General features: G+C 42.3%; 1 protein-coding gene across 11 annotated transcripts in view; it reads right to left on the minus strand.

The window, feature by feature from the left end:
* Positions 1-11,022, minus strand: part of eml5 (EMAP like 5) — a 36,080-nt gene extending 25,058 nt beyond the window's left edge. For 7 of the 11 annotated variants that reach the window (XR_006845411.1, XR_006845415.1, XR_006845413.1 and 4 more), the window contains exons 1-4: positions 10,472-11,021; positions 3,821-3,980; positions 1,175-1,273; positions 665-733 (exon numbers count right to left, since the gene is read on the minus strand). Coding sequence is in view for 6 of the 11 variants with exons in the window: in XM_046412933.1 (XP_046268889.1) it covers positions 665-733; positions 1,175-1,273; positions 3,821-3,980; positions 10,472-10,668 (525 nt within the window). In the remaining 5 variants the exon portion in view is untranslated. Of the gene's footprint in view, positions 1-664; positions 734-1,174; positions 1,274-3,820; positions 3,981-10,471 lie in introns of all 11 variants that reach the window. The other 4 variants (XM_046412930.1, XM_046412929.1, XM_046412928.1 and 1 more) reach the window with 2 other exon arrangements.
* Positions 11,023-11,062: the final 40 nt, after the last annotated feature.

The raw sequence follows: 11,062 nt of genomic DNA on the forward strand, positions 1-11,062 counted from the left end.
CAGGCAGTGGGCACATTTCCTATCTGAGCATGATTAACTCTCTTCCCAGTGTTTTGGAAATAAGCTTCCTCTGCAGCTCTGAACTCCTTGTTATTTCCTAATGGCTGTGCCTTTCAAGGAACACCACTACATATCCCAAGGGAAGGCTTGGCGAAGACACCCTGCATGAACTCATCAAAAATGTATGAACGCCACTCTTCTGTGAAAAAGAAGTGATAGAGATAAGCCAGAAAAAGGAAAGCGATCACAGCTGCAGTTTGCACAGGAGAGGGTTTTTAAAAGCTGAATGAGGAGGGCTGAACAGGGTTAGCAGAGTCATGGTTCCCCATCAAAAGAGTACATTTTACCTCTCTGCAGTGCAGAGTACTACAGTTTTGAGGGAAGAGACTGTGAGTCATTGCCTGTCCTACTTATGGTAAGTGCTTAACAACCATGGACTCCGGAATAAAGTAAATTTGCATACATCTATTTTAAGACTTTGATATGGTCATGGCGATAAAGCAGAGAAGGCATGAGAGAAGGGGGCATGGAGCCAACGAATTCTTCAAACTTCCGAGAAATCATAATCTGTTTTCAGATATTATGCAAATGAGGTGTGAGAACTCTAGCTCTCAAGAGCGGGTGATAATCCACAGGATGTAAAATGACCAGGAAGTTGCTGTACCTTGATATGTTTGACACCACAGCTTACAAGCTTGCTCGGCTGGTACAAATCCCACGATATGTCAAATATCTGTGTGAAGAAAACATACAAGGCATTAAATATAGGCTTATTGTTACATAAACACCACAACATCATGTTTGCACCATACTGATCCTTCATGTATGTCTTTACAAAAGGCTCTGACAAAAGGCTTAGAGAAGAAAAAGACCACAACTATAAAAATAACAGAGGAAATGAAAAGAGAAGGTGTGTATGTGAGTTTGTATTGGCTGTGTTATATGTGTGGGCTGAGTTAGACAACAACAGCTGCCTGCATTTCATCTTTTTAAAATTCCTTTTCATTAGCTGTGCACCCTCTCAGACGGAACTCTGGAGCTCCAAAGCTCATAATCAATCAGGCCTAAATTGTTTATGTCCCCTTTGGGCAGGCACTCCATCCTGCATTTATAGCTAATTGAAGTGGTCGATAGTGAGCATGTGACGGAGACCAGGGAGGAAGAAAGTGTTTACCCTGTCAGTATGACCAGGAGCGGCTGCCAGAACCCTCCCTCTCCTCCAGTCCCACACACAGATTGTGTTTTTAGAGTCCAAACCCACGGACACCAAACACTGCAAAGGGAGCAAAGAAAAAAAATTCACATCACAGATTGAATGGACTCTGGTCTGTTGCACTAATTACAGCAAAACAAACCTAACTACCTCCGGTGTGGCAGGCCACAATGAAAGGGCTAATAACGACTACAGAGCAGAACAGAACAGTTGTCCAGCCCCTGGCACTTTCAGTGAGCGCGTCTGAGTGCTTTTTGCTGGAGGAGCCTCCTATATCTGACTGAGTAGGCAGCAGCAGCAGTGGAGCAGAATAGAAGAGAACAGCTCTTATGGAAATCCTTGTCCACTCTGCAGCTTGCTTTACTTGGTAGAAGATGTCTTCTTTGATCCACTGCTGAATAAATGCTGTGCTATGGATAGTCTCTCATGAGGCATTTGCAATGTTTTATCTTGTATTAGAGAAGTCGGTATATTTATGATGAGCAAAGGGGATCCCTGTGTGATGAAACCCAGTGAAACCGTATGGATGAGGGGGTTGAGAACTATATCCATATTTTGGAAACTTAAGTCATTTTCATCAGCCATACTAGTCATGCAGCTCGAGGGATGGCGATCTCTTATCTGACGCATCACTTCAGTCATGTGGTGTATCGCCCTGAAATTTTGTATAAATATTCAAGGTACGCATTTATATTTTTGGCTGAAATGTCTCAACAACTTTTTGATGAAATGCCATGAAATGAAGAGTTTTATTAACTTTGGTGACCCCCTAACCTTTCCTTTAGCACTATCATCAGGCAGTGGCAGAGCCAGGCAATTTTCATTGGGGTGGGCAGGATGGGACCAGTGCTCATTTTGAGGTGGCACAAAAATTGGTGTTATATGAACATAAAAATGCCTCTAACAAGAAAATAAGGGACTACTTTATGCACAACAACACACAACTCTAGCGTGCACTTTGGAATTTGGAATTCAGACAGTGGTGGACCAGATCAAATAACATTCAGTGTATCCAACATTTTGCTCTTTTTCCTGCAGGTAAAGTAACAAAGAAGCTTACACCAGTAAGTGTCCCAAGGTACAAAATGCTTACTTATTGTTCTGTCTTATTTCTCTGACGTCTATGCTTCCCAGGTGTGGTGCTACTGGGGTGGCCTATAGGGTGGCTATACTTCAGCTCATGGTGGCCATGGCCCCAACCGCAAATTTGGGTTTTGTCATTGAGATGAAATTTTGCTTACGACCTGAAAGAGGTTAATATGGTAAACATTATGCCCGCTAAACACTGGCATGTTAGCTCTCTCATTGTGGTCATGCTAGTATCGTGACAGCCGAAGCGTATAGCATAAGCTCTGCTTTCCAGAGCTACTATATCGATACTCTTACTTTGCCTAGCATTGGTTATTAGAAATTTTAACGTACTCCACTTGTCAACTGAATGTGGCAGCCAAGATGGTTAAAATAAAAAGCACCTGTTACCGTTTATTTTTGAAGGTTAATGAGAGTTTCATGTAGAAATATTCTGTGCGGGGAAATTTTTAATCAAGACATGAGCCGCAACCACAGTCTGGTGTGGCATGTAAACAACTGGCTGGACTAGTCAGAACAACAAAAATAAAGTAAAGCAAAGGTCATGAGTTACACTCTTCCTACCAGACAGCACAACTACACTTCATACTGAAATATCTAGAAGAGATGTCTCAAACGTCAGTATATTTTGTTGATATTGTTTTAATGGATGGACAGGGTAATTGCACAGTGGATTCCTCTGGATTGTCCTGAGATCAGCTCTGGAAGAAGAGAGATGGAGAGTAAATAGAGCTGCTAAACTGAGAAGTGATGGTGCCTCCTCTGGCTTTAAACACTGTCACATTCCATCTAAATCCCCAGCTCTCTACCCGAGCAGGAAAATAACACAGGGTCATCTCCCTGTGTCTTACTCCAAATTACAGGAGGCCCACTCTGAGGGCTTCTATGGGAGGAAGAGAGAGTACATAAAAACCCAAAGATGGTTCTCCACAGTATCGATTGACTGACTAGTGACAAGTCTGCAGAGAGCAGTCCTAAAAGAGGACATAAAAAGGTTCAGCAGCATATCCTGGTGATCAACAAACAATGTGTATACGTTGCATGGTCCTGCTGTCCGGTTGCCATTGGCTCATTTTCACATCAGTAATTAAAGGCTTATCATTCCTTAACACAAACAGGTCCTGTCAAACTCTGTGATGCAAACTACCAAACGTTGCAGCTGACTGTTTTCCTGTAAAATCTACCAACTAGAGCATGTCTGGGTGCAGCTGTCCAGCTAATACTGCTGGAGTAATCACAGATGTGTCATTTAGAAACGCAGCCCGACAGGCGAGCTGCAAAAGCCAGCCTGCAGCTCTCGAGTGGAGTTTTGATTGTTGCTGCTGTGCCGCTCAAACTGAACATTTCTTGTGAAATTTCTCTCAATCCTTTTCGACAAAGCACATGGCAGTACCTCATGACAGAAAAATCAAAGAACTGGGCTACAACTCAAACAGTGCTCTGGGACAGTCTTATCTTGGGATATTATGTTTTTAATCATTTGAACATTAACATTACTGTGTTACTGTGGAACTGTACCTGTCCCTCGAGGTCGAAAGCCAGGCAGGCGATGCCGTGTGTGTGCACATCCTTTAGGATGGACACAGTCTGCACAGTGTAGGAGTCCCAAACACAGATATAAGGCTCCTTGCCCACCTGTCCTGTGGCCACCAACACACGTTCCGGATGCAGGGCTAAACTGTACCAAGAGAGAGAGGGAGATGGGGCATCTGGTTAGCATGACTATTCTGCTATCTTGTTTGTGTGTGTGTGTGTGTGTGTGTGTGTGGGATTCACCCTCCCAGTGGAAACCACTGGGATGAAATGAACACATTAAGTCTGTGATGGGTCTGAGTATGGAAGCAGAGAGGCAGCTTGATGAGGTGACATGGTTCAATTAACTTGGTCATGCTCAAATAAACACACACACACACACACACTCGTGCTTCATTCGTGCCTACAGGCTGTTCCTAGAATATAAAAACGCAGTAAGGATTGACTTGGTGAATTTCATTTTTTTGCCCATTTTGCTAACATTTCCAAGGTCCTTTGCACCATTCTCTCTCCCTTTCACCTTTTTTAATTCATCAGGGGTTTCCTTGCATCATCAGGCATATGTTTGTAACACTGTTACATAACCCCCCGCCCCCCCCTCCCCTCCCTTCTGTTTATACCTCCCCCACCTACACGCAGTCCCACTCTACAGCTGAGCAACAGCCTGCTGTATAAAGCTGTCACTCCCTCCCTCTGCACCACCCATCCTTTCAGCAGCCGCCAGTCACGTTCCAGGCAGGCCTGAATGATTCACTGGGCAATTCTTCCTCTTGCCTTGTCCTGGCCTATATATTTCATGCTGCGATGGAGCTCCCTCTATTATAATCAGGCTGCCTATTTTGCCAACTGCTCTCCAGAATTTCTAATCCTGGCTTGTATTCAGACAGCAGGCCGAAGAGGCTTCGCAGGCCGGGTGGCACTGACCTGCTGAATGCACGCAGCTCGTAACACACAAGGCCTCCTTACACTTTACAATTCAGTGAGTTTTCGAATCTTTTCTGTCTGACATCTCGTCTCCATTCAAAATGCGCTGTCACCGTAGACTTGACAAAGCTTTGGCACTGCAACATCTCTGAAAGCTGACGTGGGTTAGATGTGACAGCCCTGATCTTTGTCTCCCTTCATCCCTGTTCCCTTGTCCTCTCTGTCATCACCTCAGCTTCCCTACCTTCTCTGTTGAACCTCTCCGCAACCTGGCACAATTTCTCTTCTTACTTTTTATGAATTATATAATCAGAGCAAAGCAGCTATAAATAGCATTGAGAGGAAGAAAAAAAAATGATTGGAACAGTTTGAGATGCAGACAGACACATCAGAGAAAACCGTTTTGGCACAAGCAGGTAGCGGATAACGAATCTGTCTGGTTTGACAATGGAACATCATGTAATGCTGAAAAATGAAATCCAGCTGTTATGGAGTGAATCTCAGGCCAAAATTATTTGTTGGAAACACTGACACTCAGCTGGACTTTTTCTTTAGTTATGTCTCATATTCTATCTGCTTTTAACATGTATATGTCCCAAAAAATCCAATGCTTAGAAAATCCAATGTTTGGAAAATCCAAGGCGGTCAAGCTACAAGATCACATTTCATTTACATTTCTGTCAGATGAAGAGCTTGCTAAATGCCATCACTAATGACTTAGCCTGCAGTGCAACGCCATGGTTCTCCTGTTTGAAATGGGCTATGGCTGTTTGATGCGGCTTCCTTCCATCTGCCAAGTCCTGTCGTACAAAACTAGCTAAACACTGCAGCAATTAAACAGTCTGTTTTTATGTAGATACGAGGTGAATAAACACCCAGAGGCAAATAAACATCCCGAAGAGCTGATTTCTCACAGTGGAGATGCAAAGATGCAGCACTGGATGAGATGAAGGTCAACTAAGCCACATAGAAGAGAAGGAGATACATTTTTGTCCACTTCAGCACAAATATTTTCCCCTTTTCAACATGAAAAAGATACTGAGAGAAGTTTGATCATATTCTCCCAGCTATAGTTTCCTTTGTCTTATTCTGCCTACAGTGGATTAAAAAGAAATTAACACATTCCCGGAGGTTTATATTGTACAAGATATTAACCAGAAGACAACAAAGTGTTTAGGTGAATGTGGTGATGCTCTGCTTCAGCAAATAATCAAAGGGACAGAGAAGAAGAGGGAGAAAGGGAGGTGACATAGGCTAAAACCCTGAGCTGGATTTTGGATGAACATACTGTCACGACACCCACAAGGAAAGTTCTCTCACAGAATATCAGCCAGGTTTCAAGTTTTGAGATGACAAGTCACTTTTTGGGGAAAAATTGAAAGGTTTTGCTGATTTATTTCACTGTGTCCCGGTTTTTGGAAGCAAAGAATCTTACTGTTACCAACATTTTTATGCATGGGAATTAATCAATCTATTGGAAAAGAGATTTATCAGAAATGAAAGTAATATTAGTTGCATCCTTAGTAAATATAATATTGTCTTGATATCAGACTTGATATCAACTTGGATTTTTTTATTAAAGTTATTTGCAGGACTGCATCTAAAGACTGTTTTCTTTATCAATTAATCTGTTGATTATCATCTAAATTAATTAATCATTTGCTCTATAAAATGTCCAAACATTTAATAACTTTGTCCTTAACAAATGCAAAATGCACTACAGTACTCTTAAAGTTTGGGATGACTGTCATCTGGGCTGCCTCCAAGTGAGAGTAAAATGAGGATAAGAGTACAACATCAAAGCATATGTACACAACTCCACTTCATCTGTTTAAAACATTCATAACAGACATCTGTCCAAGTTCATTTCTTCTTAATCCGACAACAATGCAGAATCACGCCACTGTGCTAAGTAACTGTACTATAAACTCTGAAGGATCCTAATCAGTGAAGACAGATTTGCTCTTTAGAGATCACGCTGCCTTTCCCAGAGTGGCCTGACAGCTACTCTCAGTGATGATGGGACCTCAAAGACCTCAGCATCTCACTGACACTCTTCACAGAGCACCTGGGAACAGGTAAAGGTAAGAAGGAAGCAGACAGCACTGTGAGCAACAGTAAAGGTTATTAGTATGATGAGCCTTTCTTCTACAGTCTTCTCACAAGATCTTTTTTTATTGGACCCATTTTTCCTTATGGTGAGTAAAAGTTACAAGCTTGTGAACTGGAAAAAAAAAACAAAACACAAAAAGGTGACACTCATTTATAAATGAATGAATGTGCATCATCAAAAAACATGACTGTCTATTTATCCACAACAAAAGGAAGTATGCAAGTCATAGGCTCTCATGTCATTGGCTCATAAGTCATTGGCTCTCATGGCCTTGTCAACAGTAATTCGCGCACACTGACCTGATGCACCACAGTCATTAGATTCGCATGCACAGCTTTAATTTGTGCGACAGAAACCCAAATACACTATATTACAAATTGAACACACTCAAATGACTTCACAGAACATTGCTGTCAGTTTTGTACTTTTGACTTTAGCTCACACTTTAGTATGCAGAGTTAGTTCAAACAGTTCACAGAGTGCAGGCGCAAGACTCTTCTCTGCCAACCTGACACATTTATTGTAGGCACATTGCCTGTTAATTCTAATGAAAAAAAAAAAACAACCTAAAAGCATTTATCATGAGCTCACTGAAAATTCAATTCTGCAAATTCTGTCCAAGATCACTGAAAGAAGATGAGCCTTTATCTGGCATCTGTAATCCATAACTCAGGCTGTTTTCCATCATAATGTTAACATGATATTGTAATATGAGACAGTCATGTGTTCCAGTTCCAGTTCCAGTGTCCATAACATTATCTCATTAACTCTCACTCTCCATCATAATATGAATAAGCCCAGATCTTGAAGAAGAAGAAGCAGCACTTTATTAATCCCTCATGGTCGACAGTAGAAAATAAAGCTGGGGCTGCTGCCTTTTTAGAGGGTGCTGCATGAACACAAAACCTGATTTATGGTAGTGATACCTCACTTTGCTGAGTATTAACACATTTTAGGAACATTTCAAATGCCTCAGTGTTCGCGAGTATCACAAGAACTTTGCCTCAATAAAACTGTAAAACATTAATAATTTTATGATTTAAACAAAGCAGTTACTGATCAAAGATAAATAAGATTAATAAGAAAAGAAGAAGACGAAGAAAAAGACAAAGAATGTGGCCAAAAACTGTGCAACCTTTTGGCATGTACACAGTCCATTCGGGCTCGACACACACAGCTCGATCAACCACTCAACTTCTGGAGGCAGATACACTATATGGACAAAAGTACTGGGGCACACCTCTTTGTTACTGAATTCAGGTGTGCTATGGGGCTGTTTTTCAGGGCTTTGGGCTCGGCCCCTTGCTTCCAATAAAAGTTAAGCTTAATACTTCAGCATACCAAGACATTTTGGACAATGCTATGCTTCCAGCTTTGTGGTTTGGTGAAGGCCCTTTTCTATTCCAGCATGACTAGACCAATGCACAAAGCAAAGGCCCATAAAGACATGGTTGAATGAGTTTGGTGTGCAAGAACTGGACTGGCCCACACAGAGCCCTGACCTCATGTATTCAGGTACGTTGTTCAGATCAGTTGGTACATGCCCTGCATGTCAGCGTGACTGCAAAAAAGAGAAAAATTAAGTTTTGTGGTACAGACAAACTCCTGCAGGTTTTCAGCAATAACCTCAGGTTCTTTGAGTTTTACACAGCAACAAATGTCTGAGCATCAGCAGCGTGGAACAGAATAGCAAACAGCAAACACTTTATACAATTGTCTACTCATTTCACTAACATGGCTCAGGGGAGATTATGATTTAACTACACCACATTAACATCCTGTTATGTTATTGCTCAATAACCTGTGAATTTACTTTCCTCAAAAAGCAAGACTAAAGTGCCATACAAGGTAAGGAGGGCCAGACTATCTTACGTCCTTGTCCACTCTCACGGACAGCTCAGCCTTTCATTCAAACCTGGCTATTATCTCCCACACATCAGACTGGGAGACCAGTAAAAAGCAGCTGCAGGGCAAGACGAAACCAGGAGGGAGAAACAAGGCTAGCAATTAATTCATGAAGTAAAACAGCAATTTATGTGACGCTCACAAGCAAAATATAGCAGCAACCAAAATAAACCAAGGAAAAGAAAAATAAGAGCAACAGAGAAGGAAACAGCAAGTGAGAGGGATTTGAATCTCACTGCTGTCAGAGGGGGGGCTGCATCTATTTCACATTCCACAGTTAGTGCAACGTGAGAGCAGTCCAACAGTTATTCAGCACTGAATCTGCTGAGGACTGCTCCTCGCTGTGCCATAGCAGTCTAAGGTGTTTATGGGAGCTTCACAAACGCTCCTCTGGGGCCTGAGTTTAAAATGACTATTACCTGCTCTTTGTCAACAACATCAACAATAACAGACACCTCAAGAGATCTGTCTAGCCGGTACTGTAAATATGTTCACATCACCAAAGCCCTGGATCTATTTTAAAGCAGAGGAAGCATGTGGCAACAAAAGAGCAAATGACACCACAAACAGAGTGGCCTGAATGAATTTCTGACTGAAAATTTGCTTGCAATAGTGAACACAGATGACCAGTTTGATGGGGATTACTATTGCAAATGCATACTGTATTTTTGCATCAAACATCACACTATTGTTCAGTCACTGACTCCTCCAGCCAAATGTTTGAACTCAGGCACTTTACCCACAGGGCAGTGAAGGGTTAGTATCTCTATTGTCCCATTAATAATAGAGCAGGAGCCCAGCTGACTATCGACACAGTATATAATGCTAGTCATCTCCAAGCCAACCCACACACACATGTCAACACATGCACTGGAGCGTTGGACACAGGTCGTTGTTGTGTGGCCTGCTGAGAAATGGTCAGAAAGACAGAAGGATGATAGCATGCGTGATGTAACACTAGTTACTTTGTTGTGTTTTAATAAAGAGCAGACGATTCAAGGCTTGTTTGGCCACGCAGGTTACCACAACCCACAGAAAGCTTTCCAGTCCAAGGACCCTTTCAAGGACAGCTGTGTTCAAGTGCATTTTTCAGAATTGCACATTAGCATTAAAGACAAGATGGGCAGACTGCTGCTCTGGAAAAGCTTTTAAAATATATTGAAAACATATCTGCTACCGGATATTAATGAAACTTGGGAACTCCACTGAAGAAAAAAAGAGTTAAAGACAATCTACAGAAAATGAATAGTCCATCATTTTAATAAGTCATGCATCAAGCAAAAATGTCCAAACATTTTCTATTACCACCTTCTTTGATGGGTGGGGTTGCTGTTTTTCTCAGTGTGATATGGTTATAATAAAGATATCTCTGATGATGTAACTCTCATATGTTACTGTAGCAGCCCCTCAACTACAAGTGTAACAGTAAGTAGCAGGACACAGACCACCCTTCAATCTGGATAGGCTCATTTGCCCCGCTGGGGTGACACTGAAGCCCCATACAAACTCTGGGGATATTGTCGAGTAGGTATGTGACCCCTTGAGCTCCCTCTATAGCTACAAAATATCACATTACATTAGACATGGTGACACTAGCACCTACAACGACAACACAATATTATCAGTTCATGTTCTGCTGTGGGTGCTGTCCGAGGTGCTGAAACAAACTGTGACGTATGGGTCATTTACATTACCTGATTATATCATCGTTGTGCCCCAGGTAAAATTTCTGCTTGTGCTCCCGGGTGTTGTACACAACTCCCACACCAGCGACAAAATACACTATTTCCTTGGCGGCGGTGTAGTACAGGTTGTTGCGGCACTGATGTCCCCGGTATCCGTACACCCACTCCAGTCTCAGGTGGCAGTTGGGAGCAGTTCTGTCAGCCATGTCCGCACTTCCGTGTGTGTCTCTCTGTCGCTGTCACGTAGGTTTTCTGATATAGTGTCATTCACCAAAAAGGATTTATTTTAAGCCCGTGTGTTCCATTAGTTCCGTTGCATTTCCACCAGTCCAGCGAGAGCGTTGAAATTAGGCATTTTCTTCGGGGTCATGCAAATTTAAAGTCTTGTCTGTCTCATAAGACGAAACCCCTCTGTCAGTATTTTAGAAAACAGGTTTCTAAGCTGTTTTCATTGTGAGAATCTAGTCGTACTTCTTCTGCTCCGGGCTTGCGCTCCTCTTCGACACAGGTCAAAGCTCCTGTCAAATCCTACAAAGATGGAGCTGCACTGTTATTCCGCAAGCACCGCCCACAAACATGACGGAACAGTCTGAAGTCCAA

Source organism: Scatophagus argus, chromosome 15 (genome assembly GCF_020382885.2).
Source record: "Scatophagus argus isolate fScaArg1 chromosome 15, fScaArg1.pri, whole genome shotgun sequence".
Classification (NCBI taxonomy): Eukaryota; Metazoa; Chordata; class Actinopteri; family Scatophagidae; genus Scatophagus; species Scatophagus argus.